This window comes from Gracilinanus agilis, chromosome 3 (genome assembly GCF_016433145.1).
Source record: "Gracilinanus agilis isolate LMUSP501 chromosome 3, AgileGrace, whole genome shotgun sequence".
NCBI classification, from domain to species: Eukaryota; Metazoa; Chordata; class Mammalia; order Didelphimorphia; family Didelphidae; genus Gracilinanus; species Gracilinanus agilis.
Window position 1 is genome coordinate 86,460,112 of NC_058132.1, and position 22,579 is coordinate 86,482,690.

General features: G+C 47.0%; 2 protein-coding genes across 3 annotated transcripts; one reads left to right on the forward strand and one right to left on the reverse strand.

Annotated features, from left to right (window-relative positions):
* Window positions 1-598: 598 nt before the first annotated feature.
* FHIP1B (FHF complex subunit HOOK interacting protein 1B) lies at window positions 599-16,900 on the forward strand. 2 transcript variants are annotated; one of them, XM_044665844.1, is made up of 11 exons: window positions 599-811; window positions 1,204-1,842; window positions 2,075-2,233; window positions 2,578-2,664; window positions 2,929-3,096; window positions 7,573-7,652; window positions 8,006-8,169; window positions 8,625-9,437; window positions 13,270-13,448; window positions 13,817-13,979; window positions 16,349-16,900. In XM_044665844.1, the coding sequence occupies exons 1-11, from the start codon at window positions 674-676 to the stop codon at window positions 16,717-16,719; spliced, it is 2,961 nt and encodes a 986-aa protein (XP_044521779.1). In that variant the 5' UTR covers window positions 599-673; the 3' UTR covers window positions 16,720-16,900. The 2 variants fall into 2 exon arrangements, with proteins under 2 accessions (XP_044521779.1, XP_044521780.1); XM_044665845.1 differs by having other exon boundaries at window positions 606-811; window positions 8,006-8,199.
* Window positions 16,901-17,225: 325 nt separating this feature from the next.
* Window positions 17,226-18,913, reverse strand: C3H11orf42 (chromosome 3 C11orf42 homolog). The gene is made up of 3 exons (XM_044666097.1): window positions 18,764-18,913; window positions 17,813-18,656; window positions 17,226-17,356 (listed from the first exon to the last, which is right to left on the reverse strand). The coding sequence occupies exons 1-3, from the start codon at window positions 18,911-18,913 to the stop codon at window positions 17,226-17,228; spliced, it is 1,125 nt and encodes a 374-aa protein (XP_044522032.1).
* Between the last annotated feature and the right edge of the window lie 3,666 nt (window positions 18,914-22,579).

Consider the following 22,579-nt stretch of genomic DNA (forward strand, 5'->3'; position numbering starts at 1 on the left):
TCTTGCCACCAATCCAGGCCTATGCATACCCCTCATTCCTCCTTATACTCTGTAATTCTGGACTGTGTGGGTGGCTGTTGTGTGCATCTGATGATGACTTTCAAGTGACATTGTGTGTGTGTATGTATGTTTAGAAGCCCAGGGATACCTTTATCTCCCTAATATCACTTCTCTTCAGCTTTTGTTGTTAGCTATCCTGAGCCTCTTCTGTATGTTATCTATTCCTAAAGAGATAGTATTTGTGTGTTTAGTTTGTACATATGTGTGTTTTTATGGTAGGGTGAAGGTTTTAGTCTCCATTCAGGAGGCAGACATAGCAAGAATCAGTAAGACAAGTAATTGCTCTATACTCTGTGTCCCTGGGATGATGACTTGGGGTTTTGGTAACAGCTCAGCTACCATTTGCTAAGGTGTCTTCCTCCCATTGAACTATCAGATTTTTTCAACTTTATCTCAGATTCTTAACTCTGACTGGGTCTGTACTGTACACTTGGCTCAGTTTTTACTTTAATTTTATCCCTTCCAGCCTGATGTATGTCCCTGCTATCATGGAGGATTGTAGATCTCTCCAAACTGGATGAAGCAAGTGGGAGCCACAAGTGGAGGGAGCCCTCAGTTGGCAAACCCCAGGAGGGTGATCCCTGGGGCCCTGGCCAGCCCAACCTTCCACCCCATGGAGAAGATGAGTTGGCTGAGCAAACTGGCCCCTCGGGGCCCTGGACACCGTGCCCCTCGAACTACTAGCCTACAAACTCCTGTTACTGCTGATCCAGAGACTTGCCTGATGGTCTTCAAGAACCACTGGTCTCAGGTAGGACCTCATTTTCTTATTTGCCTCTGTGTAAAGTCCTTTTGGCCTGCTCTTGCTCAGTGATTCCCTTCTGGTCCTGACCTTTCTTAGTTAGCACCCCTTATCAACTTTTCCCTAGTTTTTTTCCTTTAATCTCTCCCACTGCCTATATTGTGTCCTTCTTTGGTAAGTCCTTCCTTAAATGTGGGAATTAGGGAGCCAAAGAAGTCATGAGTGTGTATTTGTAGGAGGCATGGGCAAAAAAGGAGGCTGTTTTTCATTTCCAAGATTGTGCCTTGCTACTGCGTAGGTGAAAAGGGTATTGTGAGGTGAGTTTTGCAGAATGAGTTCTTGAGAAGGTAACCTAGGTCCCATACCCAGAGTTCTTCAATTGACTTTTCCCTGATTTGCAGGTAGTCAGAATTCTGGAGCGGAGGGCCTCACAAGCAGCCCCTGGAGGGTCAGATGATCTTAGTGCCGTGCATAATCACATGTATCAGATGTTGACACTGCTGGTGGAGGACCGTGCAACCCCCTCAGCTCCTACAGCCCCAGGCCCCCTTCTGGAATTTGCTCTTCATGAGGATCTGCTAGCAAGGGTGCTGGCCTGGCAGTTGCAGTGGGATGGGCCTGGGGATGGGGTAGGTGCTGAGGAAAGGCGGGCTGAGCAGCTGAAGCTGTTTGAAATGCTGGTGAGCGAGGCCCGCCAGCCATTACTACATCACCGGCCAGTTCGAGAGGCCTTGCTAACCTTGCTGGAAGCTTGCGGTCCTCCCACTGGTCCTGCACTGGATGCTGGCCTCGTGCTCCTGCTCAGCCAGCTGTGTGTGTGTGTGGCTCGAGAGCCAGCACTACTTGAGCTCTTCTTACAGCCTCCTCCAGAGCCAGGAGCAGCACCCCGCCTGCTGCTTTTCTCCCGCCTTGTCCCTTTTGTGCACCGTGAAGGGACGCTGGGTCAGCAGGCTCGAGATGCTCTGCTGCTACTCATGGCACTGTCGGCTGGCAGTCCCACCGTGGGCCAGTACATCGCTGACCACTCCTACTTTTGCCCGGTCAGACCCCTCTTCCCAAACAGTGGGCTAAGGGTGGGACTTAATATGTGAAAGCCAACCCCAGGGGTAGTAGAAAAGGCAAGGGTGAACCCCAGGGTCCTGTTCTTCCTTCCCTTTCCTCCATCCTCTACCCTAGACATCTCCCAGGGAACTAGTCACCTAGGTGGGGGAAGGCTGGTACAGTATTAACCATCTGGTAACTAAGTCATCCCTTCATTTGCTATGGCCCCAGGTGTTGGCCACAGGACTGAGCGCTCTGTACTCATCTTTGCCCCGAAAGATAGAAGTTCGGGGGGATGACTGGCACTGCCTGAGGCGGGAAGACTGGCTGGGTGTGCCAGCTCTTGCACTCTTTATGAGCTCCCTGGAGTTCTGCAATGCTGTTATTCAGGTAAGGTGAATCAAGAGCAACAGTGGGATAAGGGACAGCGGGAAACTTGCCTGAAGTTCTATATTAGTTATCCAAGTGGAAGAGGGTTTATTAGGGAACAATGTGTGTGAATGTGGAGGAGGGGAGAGTGAGATAGAGTGAGAGTGAGAGTGAGAGAGAGAGAGAGAGAGAGAGAGAGAGAGAGAGTGAGTGTGTGAGTGTGAGTGTGAGAGTGAGTGTGAGTGTGAGTGTGTGTGAGTGTGTTTGGAGGGTGGGGGATATCTCTAGAGGTTCTTATAATCCCTTTTACTCATCTGGGAGCTGGGGGCCAGGATGCTTCCTCTCTCACCATCAATCCCCTGCAGGTGGCTCACCCACTGGTTCAGAAGCAGCTGGTCGATTACATTCACAATGGGTTCCTGGTGCCTGTCATGGGCCCTGCCTTGCACAAGGTGTGGAGCAGGACAGGAGGTGGGGACTGCTTGGGAGTGGGGTTGGGTATGTCTTTAAGTCTTATCCTGACTCCCCTGGCCCTGGGGATGGTGGTGGTGAAAGATTATCTTCTTCCCACCTCTCTCCTCCCTCCCCCAGTACACACACTCTCCTCCCATCTTCCCCTAATACTCACTCTGGGGAATAGTCCTCAACTTGGGATATGTGTGTGTAGGGGGGGGTCTTGATTCCCATCCCCTCCCCTCCCCCCACCCCAAACCCAGAGTTCTGTGGAGGAGATGATTGCCAGCACAGCGTACCTGGAGCTATTCCTTCGCAGCGTCTCCGAACCTGCCCTACTCCGAACCTTCCTGCGCTTCCTGCTGCTCCACCGGCATGATGCTCACACCATCCTTGACACCCTCGTCTCACGAATCAGCAGTAACTCACGGGTACAACCCCTGTCCTTGGTCATGGCTACTGCCCATAGGTCAGGGTGCTTCTTGATTTTTGTCTGCTTCCATTCCTTACTGCTATCCTTTGACCCACCCTGCATCATTTCATCTGTGAACTAAGCTCCTGTCCTCTTTTGGGCCTTGGATTTTCACTTTGGCTTCAAGCCTGCATTGGTTTTCCAAATGCCTCTATTGGTTACTGTCCTCAGGAGATAGCTGTTCCGCTATACTTTTTTTCCTTATCCTGATAAGACCCTATAATCTCCAGGGTAGCTATTGGATCTTTTGTCCTCATTTGTTGTGTGCATGCTTAATAGCCACTTCTAATGGCAATGACTTAGATGAATTCAGATTTTCTTTCCTTTTGTCATAAGCTGATAGTTAACTCATTTGGGCTCAGTCTCTGGTGTAGCCTTATGGACCAGGGGATAACTATTGATCTGCCCCTTTAGTTTTCCATGGTCATTAACAAACATCTCTATGTTAATAGGCTTTTGTACTGGATATAAAGTTAATTAAATTACTGGTCCTGCCCTTAACAGGTGTCATTTTAGGTGTCTTAACAGGTGTCAATTTAGCAGGAGCGATAGGATTACAAATCAGTGACACTAGGAAGGAGGGGGGGTTATCACTCAGCTAGACCCTGGGATTAATGTTTTTCTTTTTCCTCTAAGGAACCATATTCCACAACTGATAGAGAGGAGGTTGAATTCTGCTTTTCTTGTTGCCTAAAGATTCTCCTTGACCTGTGGGGTTGCAAGATACCTTTATACTCACTTTGCTTGGCTATGGACACAAGGCCTTCTTCCTCTTAGGTCACCTGAATTATGTTTAGATGGTGGGGACAAGTATGCAACAAACCTCCTATGGAGGAAGTTTCTCAAGAGCAGGCTTAATACTACTTTACTTCCTTACTTGGAGCAGACATAATGGTTTTTAAAAAGAATTATCAATGTTTCATTTATGATTTTGTTAGTGTTGGGTACTCCTTCCATAAATACAGATCACAATCCTTCTTTACTATAATAGATAAGCTTTTATTAATTTCTGTGGCCAAAAATTTCATACTTTGGTCAGCTTGGTGATTAGCCTTTCTAAACTTTGCTAGGTTGATTCTATTATGAAAGTTGTTGGTCTATAAAGCTAGTCACCCCATAAGCATCTTAGAATTCTCTCTCTAAGATCTATTACTTGACAAAATGTATTCTCAGATTTTTCTGCTTGAATTTCTTTCCCTTAGAGCTGGAAGGATTTATAGAGTTCTTCTAATCCAGCTATCTCATTTTTACAAATAAGGAAACCTGGACCCAGGCTAATCAAGTAGTTTGCCTTGGGTCATAGAAATAGTACCCCGGAAGCTAAAATTTGAACCTAGGCCTTCTGTCTCTTGAGCTAATGTTTTTTCTGCTACTTCACACTTTGGAAAATCTCTTAACCTCTGCTGTTGAGCAAAGAAGAAGGACAGCAGATGGAGTTCAGTTCCAGGCACCACATTTTAGGAAAGGAATTAAACTAGAGAGTATCTAAAGCAGTGATGGTGAACCTATGGCACAGATGCCAAAGAGAGCACTCTCCATGGGCAGTGGCTGTGCCCCAAGGTTGGGGGTGGGGGGCAGTTACTAGAAAGGCAGAGGGACTCGGGCAGAGCTGCTCCCCTCCCCCCCTCCACCATTCCTGACAACATTTTTTCACATTTTCTGCCCAGCAGCTCAATGGGAGTGCATAGAGAGATAAGATGGGAGGCTCATAGGTGGCAAAGCCAGAGGGGAGCAGAACACTCGGGCCACTCCCCTCTCTACACTCACTCACTGAGGATATTCCTCACTTCAACCATCCCTCTGCCCAGTAGCCTAATGGGAGTGCTTTCTCCCTTCCCTGTGTGGGGTAAGGGGCTGGGGGGCAGGGCATGCCTGGCACTTGGTGGGGAGGAGGGGCATGCCATGTGGTCTCTGGGAGTGGGGGCAGTTCCTGGCACTTTGTCTCTGAAAGGTTCGCCATCACTGGTCTAGAGGAAGGCAGTAAGGTTGATAAAGGACCTTAGTTTCATGCCATATGAGGATTGGTGGAAGGAATTGGGGATTTCCTGGAGAAGCAAAGATTTAGGGATGACATGGCACCTTTCTTCTCTTTTATGATGGGCTATCATGTGGAAGGAAGAGCTGACTTTTTCTGCTTGTAAGAACAATGAGGGGAAGTTGTTTCATTTTGAGGGAGGTTTCATTTGGAAAGTTTTGCCTTACACCAAACGATTAAAATTTTCCTCAAGTGGAATGACCTGCCTCAAGAGGTCTTAAGTAAAGGCTGGATGATCACTTACTGGGTCTCTTGTAGAGGGGATTCCTGTGCCTTGGAGGTCTCGAACTCTGAGAATCTGTGTCCATACCTAGGCAGAGAAAATCTAGGAACCCTGGAAGCCATAGAGAAATTGGCTGCTACAGCTACAAAGGCTCTCTTCCCTCCACAGATCTTATGGGATGAGGAGGGGGATGGTTCTTTAGGAGTTAAGAAAATATCAGGCAGTCCTGAACCTTATGCTCATCTGTGAAGGAACTATGTCTTCCTCTATCCCTGAGTCAGTGCTTCATAAAGACATCTGTACATATAATTATACTACCTGGTACAGTCTTTATATTCCTGTCCTCCCTTACCCCCCTCCTGTTCAGAATCTAAGATATTCCTAGTTTTTGCTCTTCTCCCCTTCCTCCTTTTCTCTCTCTCCTTTGCACTTTCTCTGATATCTCAAGAAAGGGGAATTCTTAACCTATGGTCCTCCCCTTTCCCCTCAAAAAGAGGTCCATGGATAAATGTTACCTCTAATGGAAATTCAGCATTTCCTTCAATTATGAATTAAAATGCATATACATTACAGTGAGGAAGGATCCATTTGGTTTACCAGATTGCTAGAGGGACCTATGGCACAAAAGGTTAAGCAGCCCTGCGGTTGAGCAGGCAAGATGACTCAGAATCTCTCCTTGTCTGAAACTCCGCCCACTTCCTAGGGCAAACCTTCCTGGTGACCTAATCTCTCCACAGACAGATACTCAGCCACATTGTCATTGAGTAGTTTGACACATTTAGTTTCATTGTTTTAGAATAATCTTTGCAGATACTCAGGGATTCCATCTAACACTCTACAGACAAACTATGTGCCTATTGTGTTAGGTGCCCAGGCTCTTCACAGTTTAAATAAGGATCAAGATCTATAGCTGGAAAGAACCTTAGATGGCATCTAGCCCAGCCCTCTCATAGGTGAGGAAATAAAGGAAATTAAGAGTTTAATGATTTGCTCAGGGTCACACAAGTAATAAGTGGCAAAGCCAGGATTTGAACATAGGTCTCACAACTAACCCTGAAGTTCCATGCTTTTTGCTGCATTTTAGTGCCTCCTTCCTACCAGATAACTAGACTATGCAGTGTTACTGAGGAAGTGCTTTAGAGGGGGGTCTGAGGAAGGTCATTACTAATGTAGGCTTTGTGGAGGAAGTTTGGATTAGGTTTTAAAGAACTGTTGGAATTCACCAGAATAAGAGGGAAGGGAGGCTATTCCAGGGATGGGAACAGTTGAATGAAGGCACTCAGAGGTTAGAGAGGGCCCATTTTAGACTGAAGTGTCTGGAGGGGACTAGATGAGAAAAGGTCAGAAGGGTAATAGAGTATACAAAGAGCCTTGGATGCCAGCAAGATAAGAGTCATTTTAACTTTGATCAGAAGGTAGCAGGGAGCCACTAATGATCTTTGAGGAAAGGCATTTGAAGAAATGGCAATTTGTGAAAGATGTATTGGTGTAGGAAGATCTGTTAATATGCTATTCAAATAATCCAGATGAATGATAATGAACACCTGTATTGGAGTAGAGACTAGAGAGGACATGAGTGAAATGGAGCATTTTTGAAAACATTCCATTTGTTATATCATGGCTAAAACAACACTTCAAACCAATATGCAGACTACCCCTAGTGAGGAAAGAATAGGTCTTTCTCCATTGATCCTGTGGTCCTTGCTCCCTTTTGCTTCCCAGGTCTGTTGTCTCCATGTGTCTGTTTCTTTGTTCCCTACTGAATGTGGGGCTCTGTGCAAATTATTCCTTGAAAGATTACTAGACTTATGGTTAGATCACTTGGATTCAAATATTGGCTCCAGCATTTATTTGTAAGCTGTGTGACCTTGGGTAGTTAACTTCATTTGTAAAATAAGGAAGGTAATACTTTCTAGTGTTGTGAGACTCTTGAGGGACAAAGCTTTTGTAAATCCTAAGAAAATCTAATTGTTATTTTTAGCTCCTGGGAGGGAGAATTGGAGGTGATTGTGCCTTTCCCATGTCAATGTGTTCTCTGCTGAAGGGGAGTAGAGGGCAGCAGGGAATAGGAACTGTATGCTACATGACCTTTTCCTCCTTGTTCTCTGCTGTTGTCCTAAGCTGGGGAGTGGTTGGGGGGGGACCCTTAGGTAAGTGATCCCTTCCTTCTCCCTCAGCTCTGCATGGTCTCTCTGAGCCTCTTCAGGACCCTTCTGAACCTCAACTGTGAGGATGTGGTGCTGCAGCTGGTGCTTAGGTACTGTGAGTGGGAGCACAGTGTACCCCCTAGTGGGCTTGGTGAAGGGAGGGCACTGTTTGGGAGACCTGGTGGGCTCAGCTGTGCATTTTCCCTAGCTAGGTGTGAGAGGGTTTCGAGGGAGGGCTCCAACATGGCTCTCTTCTTGACATCAACTGCTGCTGCGCCTCCCCCTGTCTCCTCCCTTCCCCCCCCCCCCCATCCATAGCTCCCTCTCTGCCTTCACTGATCCCCATATTCCTGATTCCCTGGGCCCTAACCCTCCAAACTCCCTGATCCTCAGTTTTTGTGTCTCAAGATTGCTTGTCTCTCAAGTATCTGACCCCCTGCTACTGTTCCCCACTTCCCCTCAGGTATCTGGTCCCATGTAACCATGTCATGTTGAGCCAGAAGCGAGCTGTACGTGACCTGGACCTGTATGGGCGGGCAGCTGACAAGTTCCTGTCCTTGATCCCTCGATGTTGCCGGCATCGTGCCCCCAGCCCACCTCACCTGGAACAGGCTTCCTGGGCTCGAGGTGGGTATCGCCACTGGCAAATATGGACTGGTTTTCTGGGAGGAAGTTTATAATGAAGTATCTCTAATCCCACATAGAAAGTCTAGGGTGGAAAGGATTTTGGCTATCTCCTGCCTCTAAATAGAGCACCTCCAATCTCTCAGCTCCTATCCCTTTCCAGACCCTTCCTTTTTATTCTGTGCCTGTAGCATTCCATCAGCTTCTCCATCCTCTTTCATTTTGGAACCCACAGAATGGAGGGACTGAGCAAAGATCATGATTTGAAAGCTGAAGGGAGCTGGAAGAATATTTATCCTGATTGGTTCTGTGATCCCCACCTGTCTGTCTCCCGTATTCCCTCCTTCTAATTCTTCTTTCCCCTGATTTGTCCTGACCTCTTCTGTGATCTTTCCCCCCATTCTGCAATGGTTTCTTTGATTTCTCATTTTCCTTATTTCCTCCATTTGTGTCCACAGGCCCTGGCAGCCCCAATTTAGATTCCTCTTCAGTGGTGACAGTACCTCGGCCCTCTACACCATCTCGCCTTGCTCTTTTCCTTCGGCAGCAGAGCCTGGGTGGCACTGAGCCCTCCAGCCCGGCTCCTCGCTCTCCCAACCTGGTCCCATCACCGGCCTCTAGTCCTGGTCATCGGCCTGGGCCTGTGGAGGAGCCAGGAGAGCTAGAAGACAACTACCTAGAATACCTTCGGGAGGCTCGGCGATGTGTGGACCATTGTGTTCATGCCTGCCGCTCATGGTCTGCCCCCTATGATGGGGAGCAGCCCCCTGCTGACCCAAGCCCTGTGGACCCCAGCTCTGGCCCTCGGACTAAGAAACGGAGCTTGCAGCCAGAGGAAGAGGATGGGGAGGATGGGGGGGAAGGGGAGGAAGAAGAGCTGGGCGGTGGGGGCCATACAGGGACACGGATATTGTCTCTGGGGGAAGAAGAGGGCTCTGGCCTGCTGACCTACCTCCAGGTCAATGGAGCATTAGGGCCTTGGCCTGAGGGGGCCAAGAAAGTGCGTCGAGGGCCCGGTGGGGGAGTGGGGGAACAAAAAAGGGGAGTTGGAGGGTTGGTTGGGCTGGAGGGCTTTGGGAGGGAGCTAAAGGAGTTGGAGGTGGCACTGAGTAATGGGGGAGCTGGGCCAGATTCCCGGCATGAATCCCCACCGCCTCCTGAAGAGGAGGAGGCAGTCTACGAGAGCTTTAGCTGCCCACCTGAGCCCCTTGGCCCCCTCCTCAGCAGCCCCCTTCGGATTCCCAGCCAGCTACCCAGCCAACCCTTCACAGGTGAGTCCCTTCATCCTGATGTTTTCCCCCAGGTTTACTGGGTTTTATACCTTTGGGCCATACATATCTCCTGTGCTTTTACTGCTATTGCCTGTTTCTCCCATGCTCATCCTGAATTGAGGACTTCCTTGCCTTTGCATTTTGGCTTATTCTTACTGGGTTGGATGAGATTTCTGGTCCATATCTCATCTGTATTCAGACCATAGTAATCCTAAAACCTCACTTTTATCTAGTAATTTAAAGTGTACCAAGTACTTTACATACATTGTTTCATTTGTTCCTCATAATAACCCTAGAAAGTAGTTGCTCTTCTTAGCCCTACTTTATTGATGATGGAACTAAAACTGAAAAGTTAAGGAATTTGCTGCTTGGGCTCACCCAGATAACAAATTCTGAAGGTGGGATTCAAACCAAGATCTTCCTGACTTACGGTTCAGAGCTCTATTTGTTCTGGTACATTTTATCATGTATTTCTTGTCTCATGTCTCTTTGATTGTTCGCCTTGGCTCATGTTTGTTTCCGTGTTTGTTGTTTCAGGTATGTTTGCTCTCACAAATTTCTTTTGCTTTCTTGTGCTGTGCTAAGTATGTCTTCTTGGCCAACATTTTGCATTCATGCCACATTAGGTCATGTGTGTTCTCAGGGTCACTCTCCAGTCATGAGTTTCCCTATTGCCAATGGTTTGTTCTGGACTTACATGATCTATTCCTGTGTCTTTCTGTATCTGGCCTCCTCTAAGAATTTGTGTCTCTAGTCCTGGTGAATCTACAGTATTCTGTGTAATTTCAGGTTTACTGATGATCTTACACTGCCTTGTGATCTTGGCCTAATTAGAAGTCATGTGGATGCTGTTTCCTTTATGTAAGGCATCTTTATGTCTTGGCATCTATAGGAATCCTATGTCCCATGCCTTGTGTGGGAGGCTTGTGTGTGCACTCCAGTATACATGCAGTAGGCATGTATATATGACGTATGCTAGATTAAAGCTGGAACCCTATATCCCTGCTGCCAAAGCGGTCTCTGGGTTCTTCAGCTCCAGGATTTAATTTTTTTCTCTGGGGCCAAAAGCAAAAGGTCTGTCAGCCTGCCCTTCTGTTTAGCTGCCACCATCAGGAAATTCCACCAGGGGGCACCCCAGTCACTATATCCTTCCGTAGCCATCAACAGACTAGTCACTCCCTCCCCCACCCCAATTCTGAGATTTTCCTAAATGTTTCCTGCTAGTGGACTGAAGAACATGGGGGGGAAAAAAAAACAAAAGATATATCATGGAAAAGGCCTCAGCTAGTGTAGTGCTGAGGATTGCTTATGTCTGCTAGAGTGAATCATAACTATTGTTAATTCTGGTTTAAAACCTGTGAACCTTTTTAAGTTTTTCTCTTCTCTGCTCTCCTGCTTTAGCTACAATTCTGGTTTTCACTGGATCCTCTTTTTCCTCATTATTCGAATTATGGTTGGTCTTAGATTCTTAGTTCTGGACAGAAGTGGCTCAAACCACCTTCTTAACTATTCCTTGTCCTTTGGCTTCAGGACTGCTCATTTATTCTGCAGCTTCCACTATGCCTTCTTGGTAGTCCTCAGGAGAAAGAACAAAAATACTTTTCTACCTGTGACTTTGTACTTTCTTCTCTTGACTTTAGTCTATCCTGATCTTACTTTGAAATTGTCTCGCTCAACTTTTTCTGATTCTTGGCTTCAGGAATGTTCTTTTCTGCTCTCTCTTTGGCTCTAGAATCTAGATCTTATACTTTTTTAGCATATCCTGTTTCTTCTGTCCTGATGGGTCTGATATAATCACACTTAGTAGTCCAATCTCACAGCTTGTTCCTTATCTAGTGTAACAAGTTGTGTTGGCAGCTTGGTCCAGTTTCCTGGGTGGACAGCATCCTATTCTCTTCACCTTATCCTTCTTGTTATCCATTTGGTGGTCTGTAGCATAGACTCACAGAATGCTTGGACTGAAAGGATGCTTAGAGGTAATTCAAGATCAAGGCATGATCTCTCAGGTCTTTTTTAACTCTTATTCTGTGACTTCTCTTTCCTACCTCCTTTTTACAAATAAGGAAACTTATATGATGCCTAGTGAGGCCTAGTCCCCAAGACCACAGAGCTAGTAAGTGGCAGAGCCAGGACTTGAATTTGGGTTTTTTGAGTTTTTATATCATATTACTTCATTTGCTAAAGAAAGTAATTACTTTCCTTTAATTTCCTTTCTACTTTGTTCTGAAATCAAGAGCTTTCTTTATTTGGCCTTTTGACTACCTTTGACTTTCCATTGTTAGCTGACTCTATTTTCTATTTTATATTGTGATTAACACCTTGAGCTGAATTGAAGACTTAACTGGGCCCTTTCTGTGATTTCTGACTGTTCTCTATTCAGAAAGCTGATTGACATACCTGAAGCTAAATAAGGTTTCTCACTGTGAAAATTTGGGAGCTAAGTTAGGACTGACTGGCCAAATTCAATCCCATCTGAGCTTCTTTTCCTCTTTACTGTTTCACTCAATCTTTGCTAGCCTGATCCCCATAGATGTTTGGGTGGAGGCCTCTTTCCCTGTACTTCGTTTTGCCACTTAGATACTTAGACTGCCAGAATTTTTCAGTTCCTTTGGATTTGCTTGGTCTTGGCCTAGAAGCCTGCTTTCCCCACCCCACCCCTCCCGGATCAGAGGCATGGTTTTTCAAAATCATTTCACTAGTACTTCAGGAAAGACTAAAATGTAGCAAACTCACAGAACTCAGAATTACTGAGTTAAAGAACTCTGGACTCTTATCCCAAGGTGTCCTCTATTTAGTTATAGAGCCTATTGCAGTTCCTTATGGCTTATGTCTCTGCTGTCATTCGTGGAACAGTGGAAAAAAAGATTTGAGTTGGGTATCAAAAGACCTGGGTATGTGTCCAGTTCTGCCACTTAATGTATGATCTTGGTTAAATCATTTGGCATCTCTTGGCACAATTTCCTCATCTATAAAAGGGTATTGGACTAGATGACATCTTAAGATCTTTTCCAGCCCCAATTCTATGATCCCTCACATCACAGAATCAGTTGGAAGGGATCATAAAATTTAGAGTTTGTAGGGACCTTACAGATAAATTTTTTGCTTTGTTGGCAAGTACTAAGTGCTTACTACTTGCCAGATATTGCTAGGCATTGGGGATACAAATAAAATGACTGAAGCATTCCCATTTCTCAAGGAACTCATAGCCTAGTTCGGCTACCTCATTTTATAGAAGATACAGCTTGAGGCTGAGAGAATTAAACTCCTTGATCCAGATCATCCAAATGCTTAACAAGATTCCCACCCAGATTCATAGACTACAAATAGAGTACTTTTTCCACTATTCTGGAATGACTTTTAAGTTTTGAGTAGTGTCCTAAAGCCTAAAGTAAGCCTAAAGAGTATTGTCCAGTCAAAGGGATGTGGTGTATGTACGTGTGTTTGTTTCCAGACTTCTCTATAAACTACCCATTTTACTTCTGGACAGCTTTAATTATTAGGGAGTTTTTCATTATATTGAGGGGAAATATGCCTCTACAACTTACTCTGAGGAGCCAAACAGAACAAGTTTGCTTCCTATTCTACCTTACATCTCTTAAGATATCCTTAAAGAAAACCTTAACATTCCAGTAATAGTAAACAGTTATTCTTCTTAGGAATACACAGTTCTTCTAGTACATTTTCACAGAAATGAGCATAAGATATTAAGGGAAAGGAGAGATATGTAAATCCTGAGTTCTGTGAGGCTTCTGTGTATTTTGTCTCATATGTTAGAAATATGAGCCATCTCATTTTGAGAGGTATGTGCAAGTCTTGTGTACCATGTTCCCAGGCCCCTTCATGGCCGTGCTCTTTGCCAAACTGGAGAATATGCTGCAGAACTCGCTTTATGTCAACTTCTTGCTGACGGGGCTCGTGGCTCAGTTGGCTTGTTATCCTCAGCCCTTGCTTCGTTCTTTCCTGCTCAACACCAACATGGTCTTCCAGCCCAGTGTCAAGTCTCTACTTCAGGTAAGAAAGGAGAGTTATTCTTTTAAGGAATGGAGGTAGTGAGGTATAATCACTTGAGTCAAGTCTATACTGCCATTTAACTGGCTGTGTGCATTTGGGTACTTAATTTTGCTGATCATTGAGTTTCCTCAGCCATGTGTATGAGAGAAATCTTGGATGGTGGAATGGAATGATTTTAGGAGAGGGCTGTTTGTGTACAATGGATGAATATTTGTATGTATTGTGTCAATAGAAGAAAGATAAGGATAAGGGTAAAGGCCTGGGCTCAGTTATAGGGTGTGGAGAAGGAATTGGGAAATGCGATGAACCTGACCTTTGGGGTCTAGGAGCATCCAGGCATGCAAAAATGATTAAGTTCTGTTCCACAGGTGCTGGGCTCAGTGAAGAATAAGATTGAGAGCTTTGCAGCCTCCCAGGAGGACTTCCCAGCATTACTCTCCAAAGCCAAGAAGTACCTCATTGCCCGGGGCAAGCTGGACTGGGCTGAGGGTCCTGGGGCTGGATCTACCCCACGACGCCCAGATACCCTTGGTGAGGTCCTTTCTCCTCAATCCTTCTATATTCAAATATCTCTCCGATCCCTTCTGGGAGATTTCAGACCTCCTACCCGTAGCCCTCTCACTTGACGAAGTCCAAACTGGGTGAAGCCTCTACCTATCCTCCCCAAACTCCCTAATCCTTCTTATTGCCCTAAAAAACCCAGTCCATACCTTCTAAAGTGTTACACCCTAGTCCCTGTACCCTTTGAATTCTTAATTTCTGTCCTTTGTTGATACCCTGTTCCTCCAATTCCACTGAGTCTCTCAGTGAAGGCCCAGAATCTCTAATCCTAGTGACCCCCTGGGCTAGTCCTTCATATTCCTAGGGCCTCCCTCTTTTGGTGAGGTCTTGAGCCCCAAGTTCCTCTAGTCCTTATGTTGAAGACCACCCTCTTAATAATAATAGTAATGATAATGGTAGCTAACATTTATATAGCACCTACTATATGCCAGAAATTGTGCTAAGTGCTTTACACTTACCTCATATGATCCATACGACAACTCTGGGAGATAGATGTTATTAATATCCCCATTTTAAAGATGAAGATATTGAAGCAAGAGAGGTTAAGTGAGGCCATATAGCCATTTCAACGTTTGTTAAGGCCTGTTGAATATGAAGCTTTCAGGATACATAGAATTAGTCAATAGAGTTACTGCCCTCGTGGAGCTAATATTCACACAGATAGAAATACCATGCAGTGTCTGATCATTTCATGATAAGTATATTTGATTTTAGAGGAGGGAGAGTTCTCTTCTGGCTCTGGAGGACAGAGATGAGATTAGAGCTGGACTTTGAAGGATGGGGTAGGATTTGGAGATATGTAAAGGCAGGGCATTCTCAGGAGAGAAAACAACTTCATTAGAGGCATGGAGTCAGAAAACCTGAGGAGTTTTCAGGAGATAGGAGACTGTGTAGATGGAAATGGAGACTTTGGGAAAGTGGAAATGAAGCTGGGACACAGAGAATTCCCGTAAAGTACCAGGTAGCCAGAAATAACTGGTGGGGGGGGGGGTTGGGACTATAGTTTATGAGGAGCCATTAAAGATTTTTGAGAAGCAAACTAGTTCAAGCTGTGCTTGGGAAAGACTATTCTGGTGGCCATGAGTATAGGCTAGATTGGATGGGGAGAGATGGGAGGGAGGCAGATGAAGGAGCTGCAGGCAGAGTTCAAGGACAAGACGAGAATTTCTACAAGTTTCAAAAATGAGAGGGAAGCATAAGAGCTAGGATGCAGAGTTAGAAGGACCTATAGAGGTCATCTAATCAAATCCTCCCTCCCCTCCTTTTTTTTTTAAGATGAGGAAATGAGACCAGAGAGGTTAAGTGATTTGACCAGGGATACATAGGTTGTGCTAGAGTCAGGATTTGAACCTAGGACCCTGTCTTCAAATCAAGTAGTCTTTATACTGTACCATGCTAGGAGGAAATGAAGAGAAGTGACGACTTAATAGCGAACTCCCTGGCCCTAAATTTTAAAGATGTTTGTGAAACTTTATATGGTATATGATGGTTTTTGAGGGAACAGTGTCCTGGAGGAGGCAATAGGAAGATCATCAAGGGCACAGATGGACAGGTGAGCCTTGGCAAGGTAGAAGATTCTTCTGTGCAGATAGGATGAGAACATTGGGGCAAGAAATAAATTATTTAAGGGCAGCTAGGTAGCACAGTGGGTTGAGAGCCAGACCTGGAGTCAGGAGGACCTGGGTTCAAATATAACTTCAGACACTTCCTAGCTATATGCCCCTGGGCAAGTCCCAATTGCTTAGCTCTTATCACTCTTAGGATTGATACTTTGAGAGTATGCTAAGATTCTAAGATAGAAGGTAAGGATTTTTAAAAAGTATTTAAAGATGAGAAATATTGTCACTTGTCTATATATTGACTAGAGAGTAGATTGTGGGTTTGATTCCAGGCTGGGAATGGTTATTGACTTGGCAGATACAACTGAAAGTTGAGGTGAATAAGTTTAGGATATTCAGGATAGTGACTTGCAGAAAATTTTGAGTGCTTATAGCTGAACAGTAGCCTGGAGGGTTAACGGAGGGCAAAGAGTTCTTTGTCTAACTCCTCATCCCTTGGCTTTGAGGGCAGCAGTACTTGTGAAAGATCGGGATAAGGAAGGTTGGAGGTTAAGTCTACTAGAGTTGTGATAATAGAGAAAAGTGGGAAATGGGCTTAGTTCTAGGAAAGCCCTTTATCTCGACCATTTTCCCCATACTTCTTTTTTCCTCCATTCCTGAGTTTATTCTTATAAAAGGGATAAAAACCAGTTTCTGGATGTGTCCTAAATCTGGCCTATGACTTCCAGCTCAGCCTCAGCCCCTCCAATAATCCCCTTTCTACTTTTTCCTGCTTCCTAGTGAAGGCCCGGAAGCCATCCTTGGGAGAGCTGCTCCTTCGTCATGCACACAGTCCAACTCGATCCCGGCAGACAGCCCAAGTAGTTCCACAACTGGGCCGTGAAGGTCCTGGCCCAGCCTTGGGCCTTGGTGGGGGTTTGGGGTCCCATTCAGCTCTGGGAACCTCACCTTTGCCCCTCCGGAGTAGCCCTGCTGAGCGTCAGGGGGAGGCTTTGCGTATCAAGAATGCCGTCTATTGTGCAGTGGTCTTCCCCGAGTTCCTCAAGGAGCTGGCGGCCATTTCCCAGGCCCATGCAGTCACCTCACCCTTTCTGCTGGAGGCCTTTGAAGAAGGGCCCAGGACCCCTGCCAGGCCCAGCCCTGAACCCTAGTCCTTCCTTCTTCATCCCCCTTGCCCACTGGACAATCAGGAGCCCAGGGAGGGGGGCTGGATATAAAGTGGGCTCCGTTTTTAGATGCCAAGGAGGCAGAAAGATAACTTTTTAATTTATTTGAGATGAATGTTTTATGGAGAACTTGTTGCAATATGTATAAAAGGGAAATGTCTAAGCAGCTCTAATGCTTCCTCTGTTCTTCTTGGGGCTCATCAGTGGGTGGGCGGGGTTGCATAGACTTGAGGACTTGCTTGGGATTGGGCAGCCTCATTACTGCCTCATTTCTTCCCCTGGGCCCCTTGCCTGAGAGTCAGGCCCATAAGGATCCATCAGTTAGACCTTGGGCTTCCTGGGGCTTTGGCCCACCCATTCACCTCCCAGAAGGAAAAAGCAGTGTTGGTCTGGGGTGGTTTGGGGGAGTAGCAGCTGGTGTTTATTGGGGACTAGTCTCCTTGCACCAAGCCTTGGGGCTGAGCCCCTTTGCTCCTGCCTCCCCCTCACCCTTAGTCATCACTGTCGAATTCCGCTGACAGGCCCTGCAGCAGAGGCAGGGACATGGAGTGCCGGTCCGGGTCCCCTGGGCCCCCGCCCTGGGTCCCTGATGAGGGGTTTCGGGGGCTGAAGAGCCAGATCTCTGTTGGGGGTGGGGGGGAAATACGGTCATAGCTCACCTGATCTGTGATCCCTCAGGACCCATCTGCTGGGTCCTTTTCCCCAACCTATCTCCCTGTTCAAATGAGAGGATACTTGTAAAGTGCTTAGCACAGTGCTTAATCATGATTATTCCCTTGTTCCTTACTCTGGCCCTCCTGCATTCAACCCCACCTTATGGCCCTGTCCATCAGTTGAGATTCTGGACTTCCTGCTCCTCTGCCCCTCCCCCTGCTCTCACTGTCCCCCCAAAGCTCTCTCCTTCCCATCCTAGGCCTCACACATCATCCCCGTCCCTCAGGGCTCCACAGACGCCAGTGTCCAAGGCCGGGGCTCCATTCACCCCCTGACCCCTACAAGGGCTGGAGATCCCACGCCCCAGCCCAGTCCCCTAAGGTCTCCTGGCCCACTGCTCAGGTACCTTTTCCTTTCCCTGTACCTGACAGCATGTTTGGTCTCCTTCGGAAGGGGTTTCGACCCTTACAGGAGAACCTGCTCGTCCGTCCTTCTGGGGCCCCCTGGCTGGGTGGTGTGGGTGGCTGTTGGGAGGGTGGGCTGTCGCTATCAAGAAGGGTATTGGAAAGAGATGAAGCCAGAGCTGGGGTCAGCACGGAGTTCACTGCGGACTCAGGACCCGGCCGGGCCCAGCTGGCTTCCCGAGGCAGTTTGTCCCCAGTCAGTGGCCTCTGGGGGCCCAGCATGCCTTTGGGCTGCAGTGCAAACTTGAGGCAAGAAAAGGCCACTGGCAAGGGGTGCTGAAGGCGCAGCAGGCGGGGTTCACAGGCTGTGGGTGCGAGTGCCAGCTGCAGCCAGGAGCAGGAGAAGACTTGGTAGATGACATAAATGCTGTGGGTGCCACGGAGCCAGGGCAGGGCCGGCTGGAGACCCACTTGACCCGGTGGGAGCAGCAGAAAGGCCACGCGTTTGCGCAAGCCCCCAAGCTGCAGGCTAATGCGGCAGGGCTGCCCATCCACCAGTCTTGTTTCCTCATAGCCCACCTCAGCCCTGCCCTTGGGCGAGTACTCCCTGGTGCAGTGGGCAAAGGCACCTTCAGGACTCGTCCGCTCCAGCAGGCCTGGCAGTGGTCCCACAGGGAGCAGAGCCCTCTGCCCACGGCGGGGGAGACTGAGCCCAAGGGGAAAGGGTAGGCCTAGGCGGGCACGGATGAGCCACGGAGGTGGCTTTGACTTTTGCTTCACCAGCACTCCGAGGAGGTCATAGCATGCTGCATCTGCCAGGAAGGGAACAGCCACCACATTGGGTCCAAAGCGCTCCTCGATGACCTGTGGGGCAGTTGGGCAAGGGTCAAAGCTGGTGGACATCATCCTTCAACCTGCCCCTCCCAAGGCTGTTTAAGATCCAGCCCCATTCGCTTGCTCAGTTCTCCCACCTTGTCTTTGATGAGGGCCCAGGTGGAGTCAGCCTCAAAGAGTGACAGAGGCTGGGGGGTGCTGGCTGCCATGGTCAGTGAGGGCAGCCCCAAGAGGGCAGGGAAGATGGGCCTGCAAGCCCCTGCTCTAGGCCCTGGACCTGAGGTCATAGAGCTGTTGCCAGGCACCGGTTCTTGGAGATAGGACTCATGGGTTCTGGGTCTGGAGCCCTGGGGTAGGGAGGGAAGTACTCCTTGGGCTTTAAGTCTAACATTGGGATTCTTTGAGAGGCAAGATTCCTAGGTTCCTGGGTCAGTTTAGGAACTCTCTCTGCCCAGCTTTTGAGCTCCCTCTCCCCTGTTATAGGAGAGATGCTTTTCTCAAGCCCAGCCTCAGTTTACCCCATGATGCTATATGTCACCAACAGGGAGGGTGACCCCATCCATCCCCTTGTCTCAGGAGAGGGAGGCCCTGGAGATCTTGGTGAACCGATAGTGGATTTGGCTGGTGGAAGGATGGATGGACCCGGTCTCTTGTTTCAGTGAGGAAACAAGAAACTGTCCAGGCCCCAAAGTGCCCCAGAGGGTCACACGTGCTGGGTACGTGGAAAGAATTGGGGGAAGAGGCCGCACCATGTCCTGGGGTGACCCGGGAAGTGAATAAAGCCCCAGACTTGGGCTCCTGGGTTGCCATGGAAACCAGAGCCTCAGGGCCCCGGGAGTCACGGTGGCGGGGGCGGGAAACCGAATGGGGTTGGAGAAGGGGGTGTCGTGTCCATGGTAACCGGGAAGAGAGAACGTGTGCCAGGCTCGCTCCAGTGTTGGCAAGGTAACTGCAGTTTGAAGTGGCGCTGGCTGGCTCCTCCCTGCTCTTACCTGGGGCTTAGCTAACCTGCTGACCCCGCCCCTTCAACGGCCGGCCGGAAAAGGCGGCTCTCCGCAAGTCTTTGCTGCTGGGGTGAATGCCTCGAGCCTGTCCCAGGTCCCTTTGCTCCCTCTGCAGAAGAAAAGACTGAGGATGGCCAAAGACAGCTGTCTGCAGACGACTGAATGAGCTATTTACAAAGCGCTTAGCCCCGGCCCTAGCTCGGAACAGGCGCTCCCTCCTTTCCTCAAGTATTTAAGAACTGTCGCATGGAAGAGGGATTAGTTGTGTATTGCAGTTTAGTAAACTGTGCCTGTGTGCCAGGCACTGTGCTAGACGGAGGCGCTGAGGATGGAGGAGAGGTGGAGAACAAAGACAAAAAGGAAACAGTCCCTATTCTCAAGGATTTTACATTCACCTGGGTTCGAGGGCACGAAGGCAGATTTCAGGTCCACATTCAGGGGAAAAAAAAAAAAACAAAACAAAAACAAACCCGCAACGACAACAAACCCCCAAACTTCCCACTATCTTGAGCAGAATGGGTCGTCCCTGGAGGCAATGAATTCCTCCTCATTGGTGGTCTTCAAGAAGAAGGGCATCTCTTACAGGAAATTCTAGTTCTGACTAGAATAAATGGCCTCTGACGTCCCTTCCAACCCCGAGGTTTGGAAAGCTCTTTCATAAAGGAAAGGAGACCCGGTTGCAACCCTTACTTCCGACGCTTATGACGACAGCTAGTATTTACATAATGCTTTAGAGTTTACAAAGCATCATAAATGTATTAACTCATTTGAGCCTCAAAATGACCTTGGGAGCTGGGTGATGTTACTATTCCTATTTTACAGATGGGGAAACTGGGGCAGATATTAGTTAAGTGACTTACCCAGAGTCCTAGAGTTAGTGTGTCTTGAGGTAGGATTTAAATGGAAGTCTTCGACTCCCAAGTCGCATACTTCATACACTTAACTTCCACTTAATCTTTAGCAAATGACTTCAAGTCTCTGAGCTCTGGTTTCCTCGTCTGTAAAAGGGGGAAATAAATAATACCTGAACCTCCTTCCAGTGGATGTTGTGAGGGCTTCAGGGAAGGCAAAGAGACACCATTCCATCAAACATTTGCCTCCAGGGCAAGGAGAAACACCACCTGCCAGTCTACTGGTCCCCATACTCGAGCTAACACCCTGAGAGGCATAGATCCTGAGGCTAAACTAGAGATTTTGATAACCTGCCTGAATTTATTGTCCAGTGATTAACAAGTTTGGACCAACACATACTCTTGGCATATCAGTGATTCTGAACTCCCTGTCCCCCACTGCCTGCTCCCTTATTTCCATTTCCCTAACTCTTCTCTCCCCAATTCCCAACTCTAAAGCTATCCATTCCTTTCACTGCCATTTGGAATGCTTGCTCCAGAGGAAACACACTTGCTTTCATCTTAACTCTCTTCTTCTGCTCTGCCTTCTCTCTCTTTCAGGCTTTCATTGAAATGAGGCTCCCCATTGCCTCATAGTCTACTCTTTTCAGCTCTTATTTCACTTTCATTCATTTCTCCTTCTCTTCTCCTCTCCCATTCACTGGTTGAAGTGGGAGAGTTGGAATACTCCTTACTCCCAATGACCATTTCCTAGCTTTCCCTTTATTAGTATCCTGTAGTAGCCTCTCCTTTGGGATTCATTCAAACCATCGTTATTTACTGACCAGTTAAGATCCTAGTAGTGATTATCTACTTCCTGGATGTTCCCCTTCTTTTCTCATTGAATTCAGTGGCTTGCTCAGGTTTTTGCTCTTTCCTAATTCTTGCCCTCTTATTAGGATGTCAGCATATTTTATATATATATATATATATATATATGACACATATATAATGAATATATATGTATATTTCCTCCAATGCCTCAACCTCCCTGTCCCTTAACTTGCTCATTTCCCATGAACTATTCTCTCTCCCACCTCAGCTCCTCAGAGAGAGTTGATTTTGCCATCACTCACAACAAATAGTACTTTCATGTTCAGGATACTCTCTTCACTATCTTGACTTTATGGCCACCATTTCAGCTCCACATTGTTTTCTTGAATCCTTTGTTCCCTTCTCCCATTATCCAGTTTGTTCTACTCAGCCTCAGCCTTGGATTATTCCCACCATCTGCTTCCCTCGCTCCTTCTCATGTGCCGCTCCAAGCACTACAATTTATATCGCATAATCTCAACTGGACCTGCACTGCAGCTAGGCCATAATTTTATATCTTCCTGATTGATTTACTATTTCAGCACTGTTCTTCCAAAATGTTAAATCTCTTTTCAAACCTCTACAACCCTCTTTCCATCTGCCCCGTATTTCACTGAAAAAATTAAAGCCATTTGGTGATGGCTCTTTTCCCTTCCCCTTTATTTCACATTACGCAGTTGCCTTCCCTTTTTATCTCCATCATTCTCACAAAGTAAGGTAGCCCTGGTATGGCAGTCCTTATCTTTTGCAAGGCAAACACCTCTATATACCCAAGTGATCCCATTCCATTTCATGCTCTCCACACTCTTACTTATCTTCTATCTCTCCCTATATAATGGCAGCTTCCCAATTGCCTACAAACATGCCCATGCCTCCCCTTCAAAAAAACCCTCTCATTTTATACATTTATCCCTGTTAGTCATTGTCCTATATCACACCTCCCTTTTGAGGCTAAAGTCCTTGAGAACCTTAATCTCCTTGAGAAGCTGAACCCCTATAATTGATGCCTCCACTTCCTTTTCTCTCTCAGTTCTTTACAATTTGATTATGTAAAATTTAAATTAATATACAATAACTCCAAGTATCATATTCCATAGTTTATTAATAATCACTTGAAGTAGAAAGAAAATAAACTAAAAGAAATAGAAGTTCAAACCCAATTATCTAACAAAAAAAGTAAACCCAATGTGTAGATTCTCCTGCCTGGCATAAAGCCTGCTTTCCTAGCCAAGATGGGGGGGGGGGG